The 26,986-nt window shown below is 43.7% G+C and overlaps 1 protein-coding gene across 10 annotated transcripts in view; it reads left to right on the top strand.

Annotated features, from left to right (window-relative positions):
* Window positions 1–26,986, top strand: part of LCLAT1 (lysocardiolipin acyltransferase 1) — a 154,747-nt gene that overhangs the window by 49,184 nt on the left and 78,577 nt on the right. For 9 of the 10 annotated variants that reach the window (XR_014786907.1, XR_014786908.1, XM_084828626.1 and 6 more), the window contains 2 exons: window positions 1,375–1,543; window positions 10,803–11,001. Coding sequence is in view for 8 of the 10 variants with exons in the window: in XM_084828626.1 (XP_084684752.1) it covers window positions 1,379–1,543; window positions 10,803–11,001 (364 nt within the window). In the remaining 2 variants the exon portion in view is untranslated. Of the gene's footprint in view, window positions 1–1,374; window positions 1,544–10,802; window positions 11,002–11,343; window positions 26,780–26,986 lie in introns of those variants that run through there. The other variant, XM_084828624.1, reaches the window with a different exon arrangement.

A 26,986-nucleotide genomic window follows, 5' to 3' on the forward strand; every position in this document is an offset into this window, starting at 1 on the left:
CTCCCTTCTCCAGCAAGGGCTAGAATTGGCACACAAGCCAAAAGTGTGCAAAAGCACTCCTGGCCACAGCTGCCATCTCAGCATCCAAAAGTAAAGCTAGGTCCACAGGGACTCCATTGTTTCCTGGTCTTGCTAGACAAGCCGAAAACGGTAGTTGCCAGCCCCTAGCTCCTTTGTGCAAGCCCCCTCCTGTGGCGTGAAGGTGCCTTTCCCAAGGGTGCGTGCAGGTTTGGCGCCACCACTTTAAGGCACACTGAGCACCTTCATGCAGCAGCATCCAACCCTTACCTCCCTGCCTGCATTCTCTGCTCTAGAGCAGGAAGGCTGGTAGGATTGTGTGCTTGTTTGTTTGGGCCTGCATGACCAAGGCTCTCCAGGTGCCCAAGCCAAGCCCTTCTGGGCATAGCCCCCTTTGGTTCTTGTAGCATGATGTCTGGCTTGAGATTGGGGACCATTCCATAGACCCAGCTCTGCAACATCATTGCAGTGGCAGCTTTTCCTCCTTTATTCCCTCTCTCACATTTTTTCATTGGACATCTATCTATTTAGAATGTTATTCGGTGACCCAAAATTAATACGGAATTAAGTTGAAGAATGTAGTATTCACCTAATGACCACTGTTATATTAATATTCTTCTCTAACATGAAGGGTAGAAAACAGTACATTTTACTTATTACTACTCCACCGTAATTTCTTAGAATTGTTCTCTTCCTAGGCAATGCCTGATATGAAAAGGGGGCTCAATTAGGGATGTACGGACTGTTTAAAATCTGCTCCGTCTGTGTTTCGTGGATTGTCAAGTGCCTTTTGTTCTGTCATCCGCTGACAGAGAGATGCAAAGTGGTATTTTTTATCATGTGGAAAAATGCGTAAATAATTACCTAAGTATTTACATAATTTACCCTAGTACGTAACATTTAGTGCATTGTCCCCCATTCCATTCAGAATTTACTCAGCAGAAAGTTACATATTTTCCCACGAATTTATATGCATAAATTTCGGGGAAGTAAAAAAAAATCATCCGAAAGTCCATGGACTCCGCATGGCTTGAGGGAGTTGCTCCGCAGCGGATTCTGCAGGTCGGATTCTTAGAAATCCGAGCTCATTTTAGTCCATCTCAAATTTCTCCAGCATCCCTAGATTCAATGTCAGTTTCATTTCCCCGGTATACTCGAATAATTACCATGTGTGCATAAATGACTGCTTCCTTGATGCAGCTAATGACAGGACCTTTTTGTGTACTGAATGTGTAAAACAAATTATTTAAACCAAAAATAGAATACCACCCAATGGAAAAGCCCAAAGTTGAACCAATTTGGGAAGAAGTCAGTGTTAAAGCTGTTTATATAAAGACCTTCTTCTTTGTCTTTCAGAGCCATGGTGTCATGTAGAGGGATTTACTTTGTACTTGCACTATTCCTGGGAAGTTTTTTCGGAAGCGTTTTTATGCTTGGTCCCTTGCTGCCATTGATGTTTGTTTCCCCGGCTTGGTATCGCTGGATCACTGACCGTGTCATGGCTACCTGGCTTACACTTCCAGTGGTAAGTTGCTTAAATACATATTTTATAAAAAATCCCAATTTCTCAGTTTTTACAATAAGGTGTCAAGCAATGAAATTCCCTTCTTAACTGTAATTTAATTTCATTCTCAGTAATATAATGGATATGTCAAAATAATGTTTGGCTTGTCATGGCAAACATGTTTAAAAATATTGTTGCATGATCAGGTTTGGATAAGAGAGGTTTAATGGCTGGGGACTCCCTTAAGAGTCAGGCACATTTTTTGTTCAGGAAGCAATAGGTAAATGGCCCAAGAAGGCTAGGAGAAAATAACCCATTCTTCTTTCCCCCATTCAGAGGGAAGGGGCAAACTAGCTGTCAGTGGGAAAACAATAGAAGCAGTTTTTTGAGAAGACAGCTAACAGAATGAGCTGAGCTGTAAGCTCTATGGGCTTGACTCCCTCTGGAGGTCTGATGTGGGGCAGTGGATTTGGCTGTTGGAGCATTAAGCTGTGCCTACACCTATCCTCTACGACTACACATGGACATCACCAGATGGTCAGTATCGAAATCAGATTGATTATGTCCTTTGCAGCCAAAGATGGAGAAGCTCTATACAGTCAGGAAAAACAAGACCTGGAGCTGACTGTGGCTCAGATCATGAGCTTCTTGTTGCAAAATTTTGGCTTAAATTGAAGAACGTAGGGAAAACCACTAAACCATTCAGGTATGACCTAAATCATATCCCTTATGAATACACAGTGGAGGTGAGGAATAGATTTCAGGGATTAGACCTGATAGACAGAGTGCCTGAGGAACTATGGATGGAGGTCCGTAACATTGTTCAGGAGGCAGCAACGAAATCCATCCCAAAGAAAAAGAAATGCAAGAAAGCCAAGTGGCTGTCTGAGGAGGCTTTACAAGTAGCTCACGAAAGAAGGGAAGCGAAAAGCAAGGGGGAAAGGGGAAGATATATCCAACTGAATGCAGAGTTCCAGAGAATAGCAAGGAGAGACAAGAAGGCCTTCTTAAATGAACAATGCAAAGAAATCGAGGAAAACAACAGAATGGGAAAGACTAGAGATCTCTTCAAGAAAATTGGAGATCTCAAGGGAACGTTTTGTGCAAAGACGGGCATGACAAAGGACAAAGAAGGCAGGGACCTAATAGAAGCAGATGAGATTAAGAAGAGGTGGCAAGAATACACAGAAGAACTATACAGGAAAGATCTTAATGTCCCTGATAGCCATGATAGTGCGGCCACTGAACTTGAGCCGGACATCCTCAAGAGTGAAGTCAAGTGGGCCTTAGGAAGCATGACTAACAACAAAGCTAGCGGAGATGACAGTCTTCCAGCTGAGCTATTTAAAATCCTAAAAGACGGTGCTGTTAAAGTGCTGCATTCAATATGCCAAAAAATTTGGAACACTCAACAATGGCCGCAAGACTGGAAAAGGTCAGTTTACATTCCAATTCCAAAGAAGGGCAACGCCAAAGAGTGTTCAAACTACTGCACAATTGCGCTCATTTCACATGCCAGCAAGGTGATGCTCAAAATCCTACGAGCTAGGCTTCAGCAGTATGCGAACCGAGAACTACCGGTAGTACAAGCTGGGTTTCGAAGAGGCAGAGGAACTAGAGATCAAATCGCCAACATTCGCTGCATCATGGAGAAAGCAAGAGAATTCCAGAAAAACGTCTATTTCTGCTTCATTGACTATGCTAAAGCCTTTGATTGTGTGGATCACAACAAACTGTGGCAAATTCTTAAAGTGATGGGAGTACCAGACCACCTTACCTGTCTCCTGAGAAACCTGTATGAGGGTCAAGAAGCAACAGTAAGAACCAGACATGGAACAACCGATTGGTTCAAAATTGGGAAAGGAGTACGACAAGGCTGCATATTGTCACCCTGCTTATTTAACTTATATGAAAGGGTGAAAGAGGAGAGTGCAAAAGCTGGTTTGAAACTCAACATTAAAAAAACGAAGATCATGGCATCTGGCCCCATCACTTCCTGGCATATAGAAGGGGAAGAAATGGAAGCAGTGACAGATTTTACTTTCTTGGGCTCCAAGATCACCTCAAGACGGTGACTGTAGCCATGAAATTAAAAGACGCTTGCTCCTTGGGAGGAAAGCTATGGCCAACCTAGACAGCATAGTAAGAAGCAGAGACATCACCTTGCCGACAGAGGTCCGTCTAATCAAAGCTATGGTTTTCCCAGTAGTAATGTATGGCTGTGAGAGCTGGACTATAAGGAAGGCTGAGCGCCGAAGAATGGATGCTTTCGAACTGTGGTGCTGGAGAAGATTCTTACGAGTCCCCTGGACTGCAAGGAGGTCAAATCAGTCCATCCTAAAGGAAATCAACCCTGAGTGCTCATTGGAAGGACAGATACTGAAGCTGAAGCTCAAATATTTTGGCCACCTAATGCGAAGAGAAAACTCTCTGGAAAAGACCCTGATGCTGGGAAAGACTGAAGGCAAAAGGAGAAGGGGATGGCAGAGGATGAGATGGCTAGATAGCATCACGGATGCAATGAATATGAACTTGAGCACACTCCGGGAGAGAGCGCAGGACAGGAATGCCTGGCGTGCTATGGTCCATGGGGTCACGAAGAGTTGGACACGACTGAACAACTGAACAACAACGAACACCTATCCTCGGCCTGTACATTTGTAAATAATCTCAAATATTACAAGATGTCACATGTGACCTCTTTACAGTTACTTTTTTCCAAAGGAGACTAAACCTAGGTAAGCACTGCACCCTGAAACTTCTCAGTACTTGGAGAAGTGTGGAGAGTGTAACTCTGTGTGTGTGTGTGTATCTGTGCACATTGCATTCCCTACATGGGTCTCTGCAGTATAGAGACCCCCCATGTACCACCAACCATCTTCATAATGGGTATTCTGCTAGTATATAATAAAATAGATGGAAAAAAAATTGCCAACTGCCTGTTGAATATCTGGTCTTATTCCCACTAGTTTACACTTTTTTTGTTGTCCCTATAGATACATGTTTGTGCTTTTTCCTTTCATGGAGGATAGGGCTGTTAGCGCATGTTCATTTCCTGCTGTGCTGCCATGGCACAGGTGGTCTCCAAGACCATCACCCCTTTCAGTACTTCACTCCGAGGAAGGACATTGAGGGAGAGGGAGTGAGGGGTTGGTGGGGAGGAGGAGGTGGTGGCAATGCATCCTCCCGCCTCAGGTGGCAGCATGTCTCGTGGTGGCCCTGGAATAGATGGACCTTTGATTAGATCCAGCAGGACTCTTACATTCTGTACTGAAAGCAGTTTAGCTTCATTCGGGCAGTCATTGTCAGAGGCGTCACTGACACAAGCAACAGAGCATGCCAGATAACTACAGATGGTCCAACCCTGTCCATCCCTGTTCGGAACGGGCTGGCTCTTCTGAGCTTTTCAGAGAATTCTTGGGGAAACGATGAATAATCTAGGCTATTAAGAATCAAGAGGAGGAAAGCCCCATCCCTTTCCTTGATAAGGCCTGGCGGTTTCCCCAGCCCCAGCCCCTGTGTGAGTCCCCCTTGTTCAAAACATCTTCAGCACCAGGGATTGGAGGTTGGGCAGCAAAGGGAGAGCTGCTGTTCTAGCCTAAAAGCCTTACCGACAGGTGGTTCCCAGGGCAAAAATAACCTGTTGCTTTTATCAGGAGTCCAGAAACATGTGCAAGCCACAATCGTGAGGGTTGCTGTCCTGAAAGGTAATTTTTGAGGAAGCTTGGGTGGGCAGCTTGTTATTTCTGAGTGTGTGTGTGTGTGTGTGCGCGTGCGCACACATGTGTTAGGAGGGGAGGTGTAATACGCTCTTACCCTCTCCAGAATTCCGGGACTTGACAATATGTCAGTTGTACAGAGTCAGAAATTATCGGTCTCAGAAAGAAATTACCAGCACCTCTGTTGGTGAATTAACAAACACACTTATAATCTGATTTTTAAAAAACAGACCTGATTTATATATAATATATGCTCTTTTTCTCTTGGATATATATTTGCATAGCACGCAAGACTACCTAAGGAAATGGCGGTGGTGGTATTTAAACATAACTATTCCACAAGATGGATGGAAATGGATCTACCTCACAGGGTTGTTGTGAGGATAAAATGGAGAGGAGAAGGTTAATGTATGCCACCTTGGGTTCCTTAAGGAGGAAAAAAGGCGGGATATAAACATAATAAATAAATAAATCCAAATGATAACTATTTTTACATAAAATGTTTATGGAACCTGAATGTCAGGGTGGAAACTGAGCCCAGAGAGCCCCAGAGCAGTTCTGATTCTGAGGAGGAACAGCAATCTGTGGAAGTGGAGCCAGCTCATCCCTCACAGGCTCAGCACCTGGCAGATTCCTCCTCCCAGCGTTCCAGAGATACTTAGTGACCCGGGGAGTGCGGGAGGGGGGCTTCTTAGATGCTCGACGCAGACGCAAAGAACAACAAGCGATGGAGGGCGCGGAAAGGAGGCGTAGCGCCCATTTGGCACACAAGCAATGGCTGCCTCCCATTGACTCAAGGGAAAGAGGGAGGATCTCTCCCTAGCCCATAAGTTCTGGGTCTTCAAGTGACTCCCTTTCAAACAGAGATCAACTGCTTGCCTGAAGCTTAGGCCACGCTCCTGGAAAAGAATTTTTCTCTTTGAAAAGAATTCCCTTTCGTCTGTGTCTTGAGTTGGCTGTTGGGATCTACTGGGGGAGGCCGCCAAGGCATTCCTGACACTGATACCCTTTAAGATTTGTAGGATATACAACGCTATCTCTGACCTGGCCAACTCATTCAAGATCTGACGGCAATGTCCAAGAATATAGGTGTATTGCCAAGCTGTAGTTTTCTAAAAGATATTACAGATTAGCAGCTACCCTTCGGTCTGTTAACTATTATCGTATGTGATCTGAAAGGATGAGTTGTGTGATCTGAAATGTATTAGTGCAGAACAATCCTTTGTACCTCTACTCAGATGTAAATTCAACGTAATTTAATGGGACTTACTTCTAGGTAAATTTGCATAGGATTGCCACTATGCAGCACAGTTTAGTACATGTTTACAGAGTAATATGTCCCACTGTGTTCAACAGGGCTTAGTCCCTAGTAAGTATGTTTAGGATTACAGCTTAACTATGTGCTCCCGGTCGCTCAAGAGATGCACATTAAAAAAAAAAGCAACTGCTTCTAAGCTGGATATTTGGGTAGGGTTGGGGAAGTGAGTCTGGAAAGATGTTGGCAGATAGCCAAAATGACTACATTGACAAACTATATAAGCAAGGACAGCTATCAGAAAATTAATAGAACATTGGACAGAATTTGTTCTGTTCTAGAATGGAAAATGTAATAATATTCAGCCATGTGCTTTATTGTCTTCTGAATTATCTTTGTTTCCTCATTTTCCAAATGAGCTGCCATTAATTATTTTATGATCTATTTATGTTTAATTATTTTTCTTGTAATATATATTATTTTATTTAAGAAAGCTAATAAAAGATAGGATTTCCTCATAGTGCAGTTGAGATAAGCTGCTGTGCATATAGCTGTAACTTTCATGTCACTTCTCTCTAGCCCATATCGCCCTTTGTCTGTCCAGCAAGGTCGCTACTTGTTAATTCTAATGTATCAGCATAAATAACCATGAAGAGTATTTTAACCTACTCAGCAAGCATTAGGTTGTATCTGTATCTAGATCTCTATATCTAAATAAATGAATGAATGAATGAATGAATGTTCCTCCTCCCACCCCAGGTGATTTAAATGTTAGCTCAGTTGGGTTTACTGTATTGACTGTGTTTTATTTCTTTTGTTTTAATTTGGTGGTGTTGCTGTTACCACTTTTGTTTAAGATTCTTATCCGATTATAAGCCGACATGAGAGTTAAGCTCATGTCACAAAGTATACATTTTCTTAATACATATCTTTTTATTCAGGTCAGATCACCCAAGCAGATCTCCCCATAGAGAGAGCACACTATAATCAGGAATACGCAAGCATAAATCTAGCATAGAAACCAGAGACTCTAGTGCAGAAGCATCAGGTAAACAAGTGCATATGAACTGTTCCTTTCTGAGCAGTGATAGGAGGCCCATCTTGTAATACCACAAACAGCCATACCTGTATTCTTGATATGCTCATTGTGTGTGTGAAATGAGCTCCTATCTCATCTTTTAAAATATTATTTCACCAGCAAATTGCAATGATTTCTTATGCTAATAGTGAACTCAGTTCTGCAAGTGCTAATTCTTATGTTGCCAAAACAGCATCATCCACGCACAAGAGGGGGATATCGGCAGGCTTCAGTGAACCCCAAGGTTTGTAGAAGTACCAAAAAAGAACAACCTTAAAAGGGGGGATGGATGGACAAAAGCGCAGCCCATTAAGAACTGAACATGATCAATGGATATAGAACACTGGCTGTTTGGGGGAAGGGGAGATCAGAAAGTCAGGGGGGAGGATGAATGGAATTGAGTATTCTGGAAGGGTGTATGGCTGGCTAGCTCAACCCATGAACAGGAGCATCCACACTTCAACATTTTGTTGCAGGTCTCAACAGCAGGTGCTGTAGTATAATGCTAAAGTCAGGAAGAAAGAAAATGTATATCTCGATCTGTAGCACTGTAGTTAAATCCACCCCATGCTTAGGACTGTGGTTGTGAACAGATTCTCTCATACCCATACCCACACCCAAACTGCCCTGAACTACTTAAAAAAACAGTAGGAGATCCATGTGGCTCTCCTGATGGCCCATCTGGTTTGGGTGCTTCTGCTGCCCCTGCCCCAAGGCCAAGAAACATGACAAGGGAAAGGGGGGGGCAGGTGTTCCCAGGGCCGTGGAAAAATTTCCAGCTGGAAATTGATGCTATGTTCATCATTCCCTCCAAGAAGAAGGAGGAGAGAGAGAAGAGCTATATGGAGCATGACAAATAATAGTGTTAAAGCAAATACTAGGCCAAGAATGGTAACATTTGGAAGGGAAAATGGTTTCCCAGGTGTGTGGGGATGCTTGAGGGAGGGGCATGTTCATGCATGTCCTGTCCCTGGTTTGAGCATAATCATGTTGCAGGAAAATGCCTGCATGGCCCTTGAGCTTGGGCCTTGGGGAAGGATCTTGTCTTCATAGGCCTGAATCCTAAGATAAGTTCATGGAAAGAAAGTATCCCATCCCCCTCTACTCTAGTGGCTCCCCACACTTCATCCCACATTTTTCAGAAGGGCCTCCTGACCCTCTGGAGAGGCTTTTCAGGGTGCAGAGTGATGGCTGTAGGGAAGAGGGGAAACTTTCCTTCTGTGAATTTTCTTAAGATAACCTATTTTAGGATTTAAGCCAGAGTCCAACATTCTGTTCTAACACTGTGTTATTAACTGCAAGCAACATGTTAATGAGCTTGGGTATCTTTGTCCATGACATATGGTCAGTATTTGAATGGTCAAAAATAGTCTGTTCTGCTTTTTATAATGGTTCATTCTTAACCGTGATCAATAATAACATGCAAGTGCTGCAGTTAGCTGAGTCATCCCTTAATGCTTTTTATATAGCTCTTTTCACACAGGGAACTAAAAGCCTTTCACAGAGGTAAGCAACATCTCAGTTGATTGGATGAGGCATAGAGTCTGTCTTATATATGTATATTTCCATCTTTCCTAATTCTAATGCTGTTTTATATTCCTACACATCATAGCTTATTTTGGGTTAGAAGGTTTCACTTTTCCCCTTAGGTAGTTCAGAGAGGAAAATACCTCATAGTTTGTGGGTGTTTTGATTACATTGTGGGACAAGGTTGCTTTCCTTCAGCTTCTTTCCTACCATTATATTGGACTGTTATGATGTATCATCTTTGTATCCAAAGTTTTCTCTGAGGGGTCCAAATGACATGCACGTAGTTATCTCATCTTGTAATCGGTTAGGCTGGAAGAAAGCGATTTGCTCAAGGATTTGAAGTTGAATCTTGTTCCAAATATTCTAGGCGCTATTAATTTATATAGCAATTTCTTAGATGTGTTTTCTAAAAGCAGCTCGAGGTGATGTACAGCATAACAGAAAATACAAAACTAATGCTAACAGTAAAAATACTAATGCAGAGCAGTAAAATGGTCCTGGAGAGCAACAGAGCCAACATGTCCTTGAATAGAAAGGTACGTGTCAGTGAAAGGCATAAAGTGAGTGGTGTATTATGATACTTTCCAGGAAGACTCTGCCAAAGGGTGGAAGCTCCCAAGGCGAAAGCCCCACTCCATGCACTACTAGCCAGTCTCATTTCATGTACAGATGGCTGTGGAAGCTCTGCTATGAGTTCCACTCACAACATAGGGAAGAGTTAGATAGGACAGAGGTAGGTAATCCGTTGTTTTACAGATGTTTTGGACTACAACTCCCATCAGCCCCAGCCAACATAGCTAATTGTCAGGGTTTATGGGTTTTGACGTTTAAAACATCTGGAGAGCACTGGGTTGCCTACCCCGGATATACTAGAAAATGTTCAGTGTTTTGGGAGTTCAGTAGGACTATTTTGAATTAACGTGTCCGTTTTTTTCTGCAACACAATGAATGGTTCTTCTGAGCCATGTGGTTATTTGATAGTGTGCCCTTTTAGCATGCAAGGGGCCACCCCATCCTGCTTTGCCCCACAGTTCTGTCTAATAATTCCTTTGAACCTTCATAATTGAACACTATGCCATCCCTCAAATTATGCTGGATTTCCAAATAATTTTCCAAAAAAATGTATTGGAAATTACTGAACAAATGTCCAAACTTATGCCCACAGAGGAAACCCCTGCTTGGTTTATCAAGCCTCTAAGTGGGTGTTCAAATTTTACTCCCCCAGAACTTCTCTGCAGTATCATGTGTACCACCCCCTCTTTCCTTACTACATACAGAATACAATTGCTGAACCGGGAAATGTCACATTGTCTGGATTGTACAGTAAGGTAGATACTGTGTTCAAAACAAAATATCTCCAGGCGTTACAGGCTACGACTTTGTGTCCGTGTGTGTAAGAGGTCCATCCCATCAGCCATGATTCCAGTCTCTGTGCATAAAGGTTTTGCGGTACAGAGTAGTGTCAGAATAAACTCCTGGTTTGCCAAACTCAACTTACGTAGCCATTAGGCTGCTATTGTAATACTCATCCATTTATGTGAGTGTCTGATTTTCCATATATTCTCAATTATTTCTCCAAGCCCTTCGGCTAAATGGGAAAATAGACATTGACTATTGTAAATCTTTGGTGCAAGATAATGTCTTGATTTCTAACACATTTGCATGACTGTCATCATGTAATCAAATTCTTTCTCCTAGGCCTTGCTAGAGATGGTGTTTGGCGCAAAAGTGGTTATAACAGGTGATGGATTCATCCCTGGAGAAAGAAGTGTCATTATCATGAACCACCGAACACGAATGGATTGGATGTTCCTATGGAACTGCCTGCTGAGATATAGCTACCTCAGACTTGAAAAAATATGTCTCAAATCTAGTCTCAAAGGCATTCCAGGATTTGGTAGGTCACCAACATAAAAGGCTTTTTCCTTTTTTATATGTTGTTCTAATTGCTGCCTTACATGGTAATTTAGGGTGTTTCATTTTAGCTCTTCTGTTTTTATAATGATGGGCTTTATTGTTGTATGTCTTGTTTAATAATATATTGTTAGCTGGTCTCGGTTCTCTCTGGAGTCATTTGGAGAGATGATAAAAATCCCCAAATGATAAATAAAAGCCTTAAGCATGTAATCTGCTGTCCAACTCACCAAGCTTAAAGTAATTTGTTTTTGAAATGTGTGTTAAAATATTACTCCCTTCAAATTTGATACAAATTCATTTGTGTTGTCTTGTTTCCTTGTAGACATGCTCTTATATAAGACCAGCCCTGCTCGATCAAACCAAAGTACAGCCTTTAGTTTCCCACCATGGCCAACCAATGCCTCCATGAAGTCGACAAGAAGGCACCAGCTGTCTCCAAATGTAACACCTCAGCACCTTATATTCCATGGCAGGCTGAAATGAGAAAGAGGTGTTTGAGGTAGTATCCAGTAGGGCCAGTGTGCATGTGGCCAACCCTGCTGGCCCTGGTCTGTGCACACCCAGCCCCGCCAGCCAAGGTGCACTCATGGCCATGATATGGCGCTTCCGGGGGCAAGTCCTGACGCACAAAAAATGCTGGTTTCTGGAAGGGTCGTGGCCTGCCCCTCCCAGAAACTAGCATTTTCGTGCACGTCAGGACCTGCCCCTGGAAGCTGTATATCGTGGCCACGCGCAGACCCGGGGCTGGCTGCACGTGCACTGGCCCTGTTAGATACTACCCTTGGTCTAATCCAGCAGAGCTTTTCTCCTCTCCTTATGTAGACTTTGAGGATGGTTGCTGTCTTAGTCCTTCACCATATAAGCCAGGGGTGGGTAACATGCAGGTCATATGCAACCCCTGCCTCCCCCCAGGGCTCCTTCCTGCTACACCACTGAAATTTCCGGTGGCAGCTTGGCCTGTTTAACCTTCTCTAGCGATTTGCCTCTGAAAATCAAGTGGCCAGTTGCCAAGGTTTTTACCACCACCGTGGCAGGAGTGTGGCCCACTGGTGCAGGGGAAAATGGCTCCTGGACCACCACCCCAGTGATTCCCCCCCCCCCCAGGATAAGCTGTGATCCAAAGAACCACACAATTAGTTCAGCAACCCCCAAAGCAGCTTGGGCTTGTGTTCCATGAACTCATGCCACACTGCTTTTGGAAGTGAGGGCTTTTGGAAAGCACTTTGTGTGATTTGACATGGACAGGGAATCTACTGTTCTAAGAAAACATGCTGAGTACACCCACAGTACTGCTTTAGGCATGCTTTGGCTTTTTTTGTTCTACTGAAAAGCAGACTCCTCCTATCCCATATCTCAGACTGCTTTGAAAATCTCTTCAGTATCAAAAGTGGTTTGTCATGTAATACAAGGCACAGCTATTCAAGAACTCAAGCACAAAGTACCTTGAGGCATGCAGAACGAGTTGCATAGCATACACCTAAACTGGCTGTTTAGACCCTAACCAATATGTTTAGCTGAACAAAATGTTTTGCAGTAAAACATTCACTAGAATTTTCTAGGATGATTTGGAAACTGTTAAGGCTTTAAAAAATTACAAACAACTGGAGACATAAAATCTATGGGAATCTTAAAAACATGGGAAACAAATGCTTTTATTTTGCTTGCCTCAGTTTGTATTTCACTGAATGCATTAAATTCAATACTCTATTGCATCTTTCTAAGACAATACTGTTCACTTGTCAAAATACGGGTCTCCGAAAATGCACAAGCTCATCTGCTGTTGCTTTGATTGCCCAACTAATATTATCAGAAGCCACATTCTTCTGAGGCAGTTTTAAGAAAACTTTTGAAGATACTGGCTTCTTTGTACATACCAAAATAAAATTTCAGTTCCTTTCTGTTTAATGTGTGCTCCATCAAGTTTCCTCTTTTCAGGAAAAATGCAATAGCAGAGACAGCCCAATCATGTATGTCCCTGTATTATTAGATTGTCCTTGCTTTTTTACCAATGAACTTGTGGAACATGTGATACACTTCAATTACCATTTAATCAACTGGTAATCCCCTTCATGGATCACTGCCTTGTTGTGGCGAAGGGGCTTGCATAACTCAGTGAAGCCATAAGCTATGCCGTGCAGGGCCACCCAAGACGGACAGGTCATGGCAGAGAGTCCTGACAAAATGTGGTCCACTGGAGAAGGAAATGGCAACCCACTCCAGTATTCTTGCCAAGAAAACCCCATGGAACGTATCACAAGGCTAAAAGAGATGACGCTGGAAGATGAGCCCCTCAGGTCAGAAGGTGTCCAATATACTACTGGGGAAGAGCAGAGGGTATTTCCAAGTAGCGCCAGAAAGAGTGAAGTGGCTGGGCCAAAGCCGAAAGGACACTCAGCTGTGGATGTGTCTGGTGGTGAAAAGAAAATCCGATGCTGTAAAGAACAATATTGTTTAGGAACCTGGAATGTCAGATCAATGAATCAAGGTAAGCTGGAGGTGGTCAAACATGAGATGGCAAGATTGAACATCGACATCTTAGGAATCGGCGAACTCAAATGGATAGGCATGGGCGAATTTAATTCAGGTGACCATCATATCTACTACTGCGGGCAAGAATCCCTTAGAAGAAATGGAGTAGCACTCATAGTCAACAAAAGGGTGGGAAAAGCAGTACTGGGGTACAATCTCAAAAACGATAGAATGATCTCAGTACGAATCCAAGGCAAACCATTCAACATCACAGTAATTCAACTCTATGCCCTAACCACTGAGGCCGAAGAAGCTGAGGTTGATCGGTTCTATGAAGACCTACAACACCTTCTAGAACTAACACCAAAAAAAGATGTCCTTTTCATCATAGGGGATTGCAATGCTAAAGTAGGAAGTCAAGAAATCACCGGGATAACAGGCAGGCGTTGCCTTGGTGTACAAAATGAAGCAGGACAAAGGCTAATAGAGTTTTGCCAAGAGAACACGCTGATCATAGCAAACACTCTTTTCCAACAGCACAAGGGGCGACTCTACCCATGGACATCACCAGATGGTCAATATCGAAATCAGATTGATGATGTCCTTTGCAGCCAAAGATGGAGAAGCTCTATACAGTCAGTAAAAACAAGACCTGGAGCTGACTGTGGCTCAGATCATGAGCTTCTTGTTGCAAAATTTTGGCTTAAATTGAAGAACGTAGGGAAAACCACTAAACCATTCAGGTATGACCTAAATCATATCCCTTATGAATATACAGGAAGGTGAGGAATAGATTTCAGGGATTAGACCTGATAGACAGAGTGCCTGAGGAACTATGGATGGAGGTCCGTAACATTGTTCAGGAGGCAGCAACTCAATCCATCCCAAAGAAAAGAAATGCAAGAAAGCCAAGTGGCTGTCTGAGGAGGCTTTACAAGTAGCTGAGGAAAGAAGGGAAGCGAAAAGCAATGGAGAAAGGGGAAGATATATCCAACTGAATGCAGAGTTCCAGAGAATAGCAAGGAGAGACAAGAAGGCCTTCTTAAATGAACAATGCAAAGAAATCGAGGAAAACAACAGAATGGGAAAGACTAGAGATCTCTTCAAGAAAATTGGAGATCTCAAGGGAACGTTTTGTGCAAAGACAGACTTGATAAAGGACAAAGAAGGCAAGGACCTAAGAGAAGCAGATGAGATTAAGAAGAGGTGGCAAGAATACACAGAAGAACTATACAGGAAAGATCTGAATGTCCCTGATAGCCATGATAGTGCGGTCACTGAACTTGAGCTGGACATCCTAGAGAGTGAAGTCAAGTGGGCCTTAGGAAGCATGACTAACAACAAAGCTAGCGGAGATGACAGTCTTCCAGCTGAGCTATTTAAAATCATAAAAGATGATGCTGTTAAAGTGCTGCATTTAATATGCCAACAAATTTGGAACACTCAACAGTGGCTGCAAGACTGGAAAAGATCAGTTTACATTCCAATTCCAGAGAAGGGCAACGCCAAAGAGTGTTCAAACTACCGCACAATTGTGCTCATTTCACATGCCAGCAAGGTGATGCTCAAAATCCTACGAGCTAGGTTTCAGCAGTATGCGAACCAAGAACTACCAGAAGTACAAGCTGGGTTTCGAAGAGGCAGAGGAACTAGAGATCAAATCGCCAACATTCGCTGGATCATGGAGAAAGCAAGAGAATTCCAGAAAAATGTCTATTTCTGCTTCATTGACTACGCTAAAGCCTTTGATTGTGTGGATCACAACAAACTGTGGCAAATTCTGAAAGTGATGGGAGTACCAGACCACCTTACCTGTCTCCTGAGAAACCTGTACGAGGGTCAAGAAGCAACAGTAAAAACCAGACACGGAACAACCAATTGGTTCAAAATTGGGTAAGGAGTACGACAAGGCTGCATATTGTTACCCTTAACTTATATGCAGAGTACATCATGAGAAATGCCGGGTTGGATGAATCACAGGTTGGAATTAAGATTGCCAGGAGAAATATCAACAACCTCTGATATGCAGACGATACCACCCTAATGGCAGAAAGCGGAGAGGCTCTCAAGAGCCTCTTGTTGAGGGTGAAAGAGGAGAGTGCAAAAGCTGGTTTGAAACTCAACATTAAAAAAACGAAGATCATGGCATCTGGCCCCATCACTTCCTGGCATATAGAAGGGGAAGAAATGGCAGCAGTGACAGATTTTATTTTCTTGGGCTCCAAGATCACCTCAGACGGTGACTGTAGCCATGAAATTAAAAGACGCTTGCTCCTTGGGAGGAAAGCTATGGCCAACCTAGACAGCATAGTAAGAAGCAGAGACATCACCTTGCCGACAAAGGTCCATCTAATCAAAGCTATGGTTTTCCCAGTAGTAATGTATGGCTGTGAGAGCTGGACTATAAGGAAGGCTGAGCGCCGAAGAATGGATGCTTTCGAACTGTGGTGCTGGAGAAGATTCTTACGAGTCCCCTGGACTGCAAGGAGGTCCAATCAGTCCATCCTAAAGGAAATCAACCCTGAGTGCTCATTGGAAGGACAGATACTGAAGCTGAAGCTCAAATATTTTGGCTACCTAATGCGAAGAGAAAACTCTCTGGAAAAGACCCTGATGCTGGGAAAGACTGAAGGCAAAAGGAGAAGGGGACGGCAGAGGATGAGATGGCTAGACCGCATCACCGATGCAATGAATATGAACTTGAGCACACTCCAGAAGAGAGCGGAGGACAGGAAGGCCTGGCGTGCTATGGTCCATGGGGTCACGAAGAGTTGGACACGACTGAACGACTGAACAACATATTAAGAATAAAACACTATATTGTAGAGTGTTTCTATTTTTTTCTATTACCTCAAGTTCTTAAAACTTAAATAAGCCATTATGGCTCCTACCAGTTATAAGCCAAACTCAGCAAGGAAGACTTTGTATTCTCTAAGAATCTGCCTATCATTATTGTGGTTCATGGGGAACAGCCCCTTTATGTGCAAATCAAAATCCCTATCTACCATTACATTGGAGTTATTCTAGACGAATGTTTTCAGTTCTGGAAAAGTCTAGCCTTGAACAGGTCTGTCAGTTATATTACTGCACGCTAAACGTCCAGTCTCATTTCCAGGGGGTTATGTCTCTCTTGATCTAAATGGTGGTGGTGGTGGTGAGAATAGCTAAGCACGTGGAAAGAAAGTACTGCAAAAATTTAGAACGCAGGTGTTTGAGTTAGGCTTTTGGTGACAACATTCCGAGAGCCCAGTGTTAGACATCAGGCATTCTGGATTCAGGGCATATGAGGCTGGCTTGTACCAATGCATCAGTCACCCAGTACTTCTGCTGCTTCAGTGAATGGGTGGTTCTTACATGCACAAGAGTGCTATTCATTGTGTCTTTTGAGATACACCCTGTCAAGATTGGATTGTCCATTCCTTTCACAATCAACCATGAAGAGACAAAACTCCAGGCCAATACAACTTTATTTTGTTAGAGACTAGCCTTTCTACAAATGCAGATTCAAGGAAGCTCTCAGACTGCCTCAAGCCCTAAACAACTAATCTGCAATCTCTAATCAGAGATGAACCTGAGGGTAGTGAAGTTGCTGACAGTTTGCCTGTGAACCTTACAGCCAAACTTGCTTTGCAGTGATGCCCCTCCCTTAAGGTGGCTCCCTCCTACATTGGCTTCTAAGAGTGGCTATCCTTGTGGAGCATCTGAGTCCTGTCCCTAACCTTTCCCACTTTGCTTTGCGATGTGCCCTAGCATCTCTCAAGTCACACTCCTCTTCCCCCTCCGAGACTTGAGTTCTAACGGTGGAGGAAGGAGGCAACGACTCAGCCTAGGCCATCTGTTTGTCATGGCCTTCAGAGGAATCTTTCCCAGTGTCTTGGGGCTCCAGGGAAGGTCGCTCCCCCAGGCTTTGATCTAGCTGTTCCAACTCTGATTCAGAGTTGGAGCTGTCAGACATCTCAAGGGGCTTGGACTTATCCCTGACACATTGAGGGAGTCCACTATTGACCCTTTGCATCCTTAACCTAAGGCGAACAGAGCCTATTGCACAAATTAGGAGTTGTAGGAAAGGAATTTCGTCTTGCTTTTAAAAGTATGCGAGGTAGAACTGTTACAATTCTGATTGTACAGTTATATTGTAGTTTTAAGTTTTTATATTTTATATTGTTTTGTGCTGCACTTTGTGGTTTCAATTTTTGTGAACTGCCCAGAGAGCTTCTGCTAATGAATTAGCACCTTATGAAGTTACTCATGGTGGAAGGCTCCAGCAGGAGAACTTTCTCCTAATCTAGCTGTGTTTGTTATTCCCTGAGGGCCATTTCCATTGTGATTTTTTAATGTGGTAAAGTCCTCATATGGTGACTTCAGCAGGATGTTTTTGCATATTGGGTTGGGTTTCTGGTTTTCCTTACAAACCTGACTAGTGAAGATACCATGATATGACTTTACTACATAAAAAATGGCATAGTTAGACTTTGGACTATTTTTTCAAGTTACATGTGATAATTAGGCTATGGAAAGGTCAAGTCCATGACTCCTTAGAGGGAGGCCTTTTCCGACTTTGTAAAAGATAGTATTTTAATCAAAGGGTCAAAGGATTTTTTTCATCAAGCTAGGCCTTTGTTATCTAAACACTGTATAAATAGCTTGTTGGTTTGCTTTGTGGATTGTAGGTGACGGGCTCTTTAAGTGAGAGCCTAAGGAATAGTGACATGTGATGTCTTCCAGCAATTTCATCAAGAGCTATCAGACTTAATTACTTTAAGAGTTATTTATATTATGAGGTAGCTTTGGGAGCACATGCTGGAAAGTGTTCTCTGTAGTGTTATCACTCTTGCAGAATTGTTTACACCAGAAAGATGCATACCAGGTTTTTTTAAATGTATGAACTTTAACCCTGCTCTAAATTTATGCTGAGAAGAGGGACTAAAATGACTTTTAGACAAATAAGCAGTTTGGTTAGCTGTAACAGTTTGTAATCCTGTTCTGTTTTTTTAAATGTTTAGATAAGTCTCAGTCTAAATAGGACTATGTTTTTAATGGAGTATTTTGTAAAAAGAAATGGCTAGGGTAATAATTTGAAGAGACTAAAAGACAATTTAGATCAAAGTTTTGTTTCAAAGAGGACTTGTCCAGCCTCCCATAGGTCAGCACAATCCAGATCAGTGTGTCAAAATGTTATTTATTAACTATTTATATGACACCCAATAACCAAGTTCTCTGGGCAGTTTAAAATAGCAAAAATCACTAAAAACAAATGCTCTGTATAATGGTACTTGCTAAGCAAATGCGCCAGATGATTCAAGCAAGCAAGCCAAGCCAAGCTAAACAGCCTCACAAAAGTTTTGTTCATACAAAGTTAAGGAGAAAAATACTATGTATGCCATTTACCCAAGATCCTAAACCCATTCTGCAGACATTAACTGCCCAGCCTTCCATCTCTAAAGGTGTTAGATACATTTTATTTGAGATGGAAAGGAACATATTAACTGACTATATACAGAGAAAGTAGGGTCCAGTTCAGATATAATCCTAAAGCATGGTTTAGGGTACCCTTCCCAACCTTGGGTCCCCATATGTTGACTACAACTCCCATCTTTCCCAACCAACATCCAGTTATCAGGGATGATGGGAATTGTAGTCCAACAACACCTAGGGGGCCAAGATTGGTTTAGGATTATGTGAACAGGCATACATCACGAGGAGGTTGAAAGCTTCCACTCTTGCTTTAGAGCTAATCTCAGTTCCTGGTGATACCCAGATTTAGAGAACTGTGGTTTGTTCTAACTTTGATTACTTAAAACAAGCTAGGATCAAACTGTGGCTTGATATCCTGAGTTGTTAACTAACCATAATTGGAATGAACCACAGCTCCTTAAGTATGGGTATCATAGGGAGCAATGATTAGCTCTAAGGCAAAATTGGAAGTTTTCAATCTCCTCCTTGTGTGTGAGGGAGGTGAGCCAGATGAGGAGTGCCCAAGGCTCATGCAGGCTCATTCCCATCATTTTTATCTGAACTGGGTCTGGAACTTGCATTGCCTGATTTTATATACTGATTTACCAATCGATTACTGGAGAATGGGTTTCTTAAGCAACATGTTCCTCTGTATGCCTATTCTACAGCAGCATTTCCGAAACACATCATTTTACAGTCCACTTAAGACATTAACACTGAAGCTTCTTTAATGCTTATCTAACCACTTTCAGCTCTTAAGAGCATGACAGGTTGGAAGCTTCCAGTTCAAATCTCAGTTGAGCAACCTTCCGGGTGGCCTTTTGGCTAAGATCAAGTGTAGTGATCTTAGCCACTGTCTTGGCTTTAGTGTCACATTACAGCAGTGGTCTCCAACCTTTGGGGGCTGGTAGGCACATCTGAAATTTTGAGAAAGTGTCATGGACACTATCACAAAATTTATTTTATTGGTTGATTGATTGCATTTATACCCCGCCTTTTTTCCTCTTGCAAGGAACCCGAGGCGGCTTACATTCTCCTCCTCCTCTCCATTTTATCCTCACAACAACAACCCTGTGAGATGGTTTGGGCTGAGAGTCTGTGACTGGCCCAAAGTCACCCAGTGAGCTTCCATGGCCGAGTGGGGACTAGAACCCAGATCTCCCAGCTCCTAGTCCAACACTCGTGCCACTACACCACACTGGCTCCAAAATGGCTGCTCTGATGGGTGCAACCAATCATAAGACACCTCTTTATCAAAAAAGAAAATTGGAGAAGCTAAAAGGCAGATGTGGAGTCAGTCTCAGAACACAAAACCACTAATTTGATGCCCCAGTTTTCTGCTCCAGCAGAAACCCATTTCACAGAAAGGTAAACTGTTGAGGCTAACTGTTGAGGCTGAAGTAACTTGTCCAAGATCCTGAATATGTGGCATAGATAGGGACTTAGCCTCAAAACACAAAGACATACCTTTGAACCCTCAGTTCTCTCTTGTTCAGGATCACCCTCCAAATTCTCTCTCACCCCATACTCCCAGAGCACAAGAACCACTCACATCAGTCACTCATTTCTCTCTTCCAGGTTCATCCCCCAACACTCATCTCTATGTCTCATACACATATACACACAGCACCCCTATCGGGTTGCCCCAAAGGCCTCCCTAACCCCCCTGATTGCTCCCCACAGCCTCCCCCATCCTAGCCCCAGCCTGCCCGCTTCCTGCTCTCACTACATCATGTCACCCCTAGCTCTATCTCTGGTCATCCCTAGTCTTCCCTCGATTGCTCTGCTGCCATCCCCAAGCCTCCCTAGTTGTCAGGAAATGGCAATGGGCTCCATACCTTCCTCCTTTAAAAAAAAAAATTAGGCAGCTGGGAGCCCTTCAAAGCACTGGCCTCCAGTCACACACCATCTGTACTTCCTAGGAGTGGAATTTGCTTTCACTTCCTCCACTTGTAGCCCACCACATCCCCCCCCCCAGTCTGCTGCAGAGCATCCCCCAATGCCCCAGAACAGATTTGGGGAGGGATGCGAGGAGCTGCAGGGGGAGTCCATTGTGTCTGGGGAATAAAGATGGCAGCTGACTGGATGGCAGCCCCTCAGTCTGAAGGACTCCCAGGCACACAGAAGAACAATTTCAATTTGGAAATAAAATAAAACAAAGGTATCAGTAAGCCACTTCGCAGGCACAGGGGGAGGTGTCTGTGAGCACAGTGATGCCCACAGGCATCATGTTATTTACCACAACATTATAGGATTGGTGGCATAGTTTTTCAGACCAAAGATATTTCAATGACCTGATTTGCACGGAACGACAACCCAGAGTACAGGTTGAGTATGTCTTTGAATTATGGGTTATCGTTATGTGCAAACCCTGCACTATGGTTTAACTATGGGTTGTTAACCATGAACAGCCCAGAGTTCACAACCCAACAACAAACCATAGGTTCTCTTCCCAAGTTGTTCATGGTTAACAACCCATAGTTAAACCATACTACAGGGTTTGCACATAACAACAATCCATGATTCAAGCAACAACTCATTATTCAACAACAACCCATACTCAACTGTAAGTGAGTATGCAAGTGTAGAGTGAAACCTTCTTCTTGTGGGTTAATTATTCTAATATTGACTATAGTATAAGTTTAGTTGCTATTCTCATTTCCAGAATTGGAAATGGTCAAATCACCCATTCTCTCTGGACTACTGGACCACCCATTCTCTCTGGACTACTGGTCAGCTTTGAGGCTGACCTTCACATGTAGTGCCTGGTTGGCCTATGAACAGCTGGCTGTAGGCTTGACAGGAACCTTGCCCCCTGACCACACACATGACATATCCAAGCTTCTTGGCAGAAAAGGAAGTGTCTCCATCACCATGGTAGTGAAGCCATGCCTCTTTGTTTTCTCACTTCCGTCAGCTAGCCTTGTCTGGCTCTGCTGTGGGGGCAGTTGGAACACTGCCAGCATTTTGCCATGGGCACAGCCTCCCCTGGCATACCAGAGGATTCCACCCTAGCAGGCATGCAGGGGTTATTCTTGGGGGATCCCTGACATGGGCTTTAGAAGTACTCCAGGAACTTCCAAAGCTCAGTGCAATACAAAAACCCACACTCTTGAGAGTAGCAGGGTCTTTAGTAAGCACAAGTAAGAGAGCCAGCATGGTGTAGTGGTGATAGTGTTGGACTGGGAGCTGGGAGATCCAGGTTTTAGTCTCCACTTGGCCATGGAAGCTCACTGGGTGACTTTGGGCCAGTCACAGACTCTCAGTCCAACCCACCTTACAGAGTTGTTGTGAGGATAAAATGGAGGAAGCTGCTCCAGCTGGTCTAGGGGCTATACAAGCAAGCAAGCTCCCAGAGAGTGAGCGATCAGAGCGAGTGAACAGGGAGAGCAAACAGGAGTTTGGCAGAAGAGTTTGGCAGGGGGGGTCAGGGAGGAGGTCCCTAACAAATTTTTATTTTCAATTTATTTTCTTGTACCTCACACTTCCATACTAGTAGGACTGTGTTGTTAACCTCCAGTGAATAGAGGACAAAGCACAGGCTATCCCAGTACCATCAGAAAGCTAGAAACATAAAGGGAATAGAGACTGTGGAAGGAAAAGACGCTCCAGTGGTGGTGACCTGCAAGGTGTGTGCAATGTTTGTTTTCTTGCCCAAGATCAACATGGACTACACATGCAGCAAGTGCAAGTTGATTACACTGTTGGAAGAAAAGGTAAGAGGACTGGAGCAGTGCGTGTTAACCCTCCAGGAAATAAGTGAAGACAAAGAGTTCTTAGACAGAATGGTGGAACTACAGCAGCAAAGTGAAGTGCAGAAGCTAGAAGACCAACAGCAAGCTGAGGCAGAAAAAGAAAATGCTGAGGTGAGGAAAAATGAAGTAAAGGATACTCCTTGGAAAAGGGTTACAAGAGCAGAAGAACTAGAAGGCACTCTGCATCAGTGGAAGCAGTGGAACTATAGAACCGTTTCCAGGTACTTGAGGATGAGACTGGAGGACAGCCTGCAGAGGAAGAATTCCAGGGGACCCCACATTAGAGCGAGCAAGAGGATGAAGGTCAGTCAAACAGAGGCAATGAAACCAAGGCCTACAACAACAAGAAAGGAAGAGTAGTAGTTGTGGGAGACTCCTTGCTGCATGGGATTGAAACCCAAGTATGCCGCGGAGACCCATGGACTCGCCAGGTATGCGGTCTCCAGGAGGACAGAATAAAGACATGACTGAAGGGTTGTCGGCACTCATACAGTCCACTGACAAGTATCCCTTTCTTCTCATCCTTGTGGGAACAAATGATACCGCCAAGCGAAGCTATGAATAAATCACATCAGACTTTGAAGCTTTGGGAAGGAAACTCAAGAACTTTGGGGCCCAGATAGTTTTCTCATCTACCCTTCCAGTAGATAGAAGAGGGATAGAAAGGGAAAGAAAAATACTCCAGATGAATGATTGGCTACGAAGGTGGTGCCAACACCAGAGATTTGGATTCTGGGACCAGGGCTATACTTCCTGGAAAATGGACTGCTGGCAAGGGATGGGGTGCACCTCATAAGGGCTGGGAAAAATGTGTTTGGCCACAGCATGAAGGACTTCATTAGGAGGGCTTTAAACTGAATCCTACGGGAGAGGGAGATGTAAAGTAGGGGGTAACAATGGACGAAAGCTCATGCACCACAACAGACACAGCAACAGGTCTAATAGCGCCCAGTAGTAGTCTTCAAAAACATGTAGGAAGAAAGCCAGACTATAAAGCACATGGTCTTCGATGTCTATATACTAATGCCCAGAGTATGGGAAACAAACAGAACAAATTTGAACTCTTAATATTGGAAGGAAATTATGACTTGATAGGTGTAACTGAAACTTGGTGGGATGACTCCCATGACTGGAATACAGCAATTGAAGGATATAACTTGTTCAGAAAGAAAAGAAGGAACAGAAAGGGAGGTGGGGTTACACTATATGTTAAAAATACATATGTCTGCACAGGAATACAGGAGGACGAGCTTGGTAGCCCCATCGAGAGCATCTGGGTTAAAATAAATGGAGCAAAGAATAAAAGGAACCTGGTGGTCGGAGTCTACTACCGGCCACCCAATCAAGGAGAAGAAAAGGATGAAACTTTTGAAAAGCAAGTTGCCAATATTTCAAGGAAGCATGATGTAGTAGTAATGGAGGACTTCAATTTCCCCGATAGTTGTTGGGAGACAAATTCTGCAAAATGTGGCCCCTCCAAGAAATTCCTGACTTGTGTTGCTGATAACTTCCTCCTACAGAAAGTGGAGGAAGGAACTAGGTGATCAGCTATCCTTGACTTTTTCCTAACCAACAGAGATGACTTAGTGGATAAAGTAGCAGTACGGGAACTCTGGGGGAAAGTGACCATGTTATACTTTAGTTCTTGGTTCTGAAAGAAGCAAAAGCCGAGTGTAGCTAAACATGTACCCTGGATTTTAGGAAAGCTGATTTTAATAAACTCAGAACAATGATAAGTAAGGTCCCATGGCAAGCAACTCTAATGAGAAAAGAAGTCCAAGATGGGTGGGAGTTTGTAAAATTGGAAATTCTCAAGGCACAATTACAAACCATTACAACAAGAAAAAAAGGTGGAAGACAATAGCAGAAGCCAATGTGGCTTCACAAAAAGCTTAGAGATGACCTGAAAACAAAAAGGGACACATACAGGAAGTGGAAGGAAGGCCAAGCTACAAAGGAAGAGTATGGGCAGGTAGCACAGAATTGCAGGGATGGCATCAGGAAGGCTAAAGCTGAGAATGAGCTGAGGTTAGCGAGGGATGCTAAAAGCAACAAAAAGTCTTTCTTCAGATATGTGCATAGTAAAAAAACAGGAAAGAAATGGTGGTCCAGCTATTAAATAAGGATGGCAAAATGATAACAGATGACAAAGAAAAGGCAGAAGTGCTCAATTCCTACTTCAGCTCAGTCTTCTCCCGAAAAGAGGGTCTATGACCCCCCTGGCAAAGGCGAAGTACAGGCTGAAGGGGCAGGATTGCAGCTGGAGATCCATAGGCATATGGTCAAGGAACACCAAATTACTTTGAATGACTTCAAATCTCCAGGGCCAGATGAACTGCATCCTAGAGTAATAAAGGAACTGGCAGAAGAACTCTCAGAACCGCTGTCTGTTCTCTTTGAGAAATCATGGAGGACGGGTGAAGTGCCAGATGACTGGAGAAGGGCTAACATTGTCCCTATCTTCAAAAAGGGTAAGAAGGAGGAACCTGGGAACTACAGACCAGTCAGTCTGACATCAATCCCTGGGAAAATTCTGGAGCAGATTATAAAGCGATCGGTATGTAAGCGCCTTGAAAACAATGCATTGATTACTCAAAGCCAACATGGATTTGTCAAGAACAAATCCTGCCAGATGAGTCTGATCTCATATCAGGTAACCTCCCTTGTGGACTGTGGGAATGCTGTGGACAGCATATACCTCGACTTCAGCAAAGCTTTGTACAAAGAGCATGATATCCTGATGAGCAAACTAGCTCAAAGTGGGCTAGATGAAACAACGATCTGGTGGATCCACAGTTGGCTACAGAATCGGACTCAAAGAGTGCTTATCAATGGGATCTTCTCAAACTGGGGAGAGGTAACGAGTGGGGTACCGCAGGACTCAGTCCTGGGCCCAGTGCTCTTCAACCTTTTTATTAATGACTTGGAGGAGGAGGTGCAGGGAATGCTGATCAAATTTGCAGATGACACAAAATTGGGCGGGATAGCTAATAACCTGGAAGACTGATCTTGATAGGTTGGAGCTCTGGGCAGAAAACAAAAGGATGAAATTTAATAGGGATAAATGCACCTAGGACAAAGAAATCAAATGCACATTTATAAGATGGGGGCTACTTACTCAACAATACTACAAGCGAGAAGGATGTTGGAATCGTTGTAGATCACAAGCTGAATATGAGCCAACAATGTGATGTGGCTGCAAAAAAGGCCAATGCTACCTGGGGCTGCATTAATAGAAGCATAGCTTCCAATTCCTGGGAAGTACTAATTCCCCTCTACTCAGCACTGGTTAGGCCTCATCCTGAGAACTGTGACAGATGGCTGTCTAGCTTCAACTTGAATGCCTCCAGCGTGGGAGAGCCCACCACCTCCCTAGGTAGTTGCTTCCATTGTCATATTGCTCTAACAATCAGGAAGGTTTTCCTGATGTTCAGCCAGAGTCTGGCTTCCTGTAACTTGAGCTCATTATTCCATGCCCTGCACTCTGGGATGATCGAGAAACGGAAATTCTTTACTCACTGGTGAATTTCTGTTCTCACCAAGTGAAGGAGGCCAGCCAGTACGGGGAGGTTCCGCCTCCAGGACCGAGAAGGCAGTCTCCAAATTAACTTCTGAAAGAGGCGGGGCCTCCCCCATGCTCACCAGTTGAGTCTTTGAAGTCATAGAAACTCCTTGGAAGTTTCCCTGAGGGTGACAGGGAGCTCTTTTACTCATTGATGACGGACCCCAGAGACTGTAGGGTTGAAAGAGTGGCACTGGTGTCTTGCATGCACTGTTTCCATGATGATGAGCGGATTAGGATGTCGTCCAGATAGGGGTGTAGTTGGATGCCCTTTGACTTCTGGTAGGCCACTGGGGCCAGGAGGATCTTTGTGAACACTTGGAGCCGTGGCTAGGCCAAAGGGAAGAGCCTTGAATTGCAATTGTTTTGTTCTGTAGCAGAAGCACAGGAACTTGTGGTGAGATGGCTGGATGGGAATATGCAGGATCTGGCCTCTGCCAGATCCACCAAGGTTAAGAAGTCCCCTCTTTGGAGGCTCTCCTTTATGGACTTTAGCGTCTCCATTCAGAACTTCTGCTTCTTTAGGCAGCGATTGAGCCTCTTCAAATCCAAGATGGGTCTGGTCCCCTCTTTCCTCTTCGGGACTGTGAAGAAGAGGGAGAAGACACCCCATCCCCACTCTTTGTGAGGCACCTTCTCGATGGCTTGGATCTGACAGAGATGTTGTATGGCTGTGAGTCCTCAAATGCTCAGCTGGGTCCTTCCAATGGGTGGAGCTGAAGAAG

The sequence above is a fragment of the Heloderma suspectum genome, chromosome 1 (genome assembly GCF_057233095.1).
Source record: "Heloderma suspectum isolate Gila_16-S chromosome 1, 16-S_ref, whole genome shotgun sequence".
NCBI lineage: Eukaryota > Metazoa > Chordata > Lepidosauria > Squamata > Helodermatidae > Heloderma > Heloderma suspectum.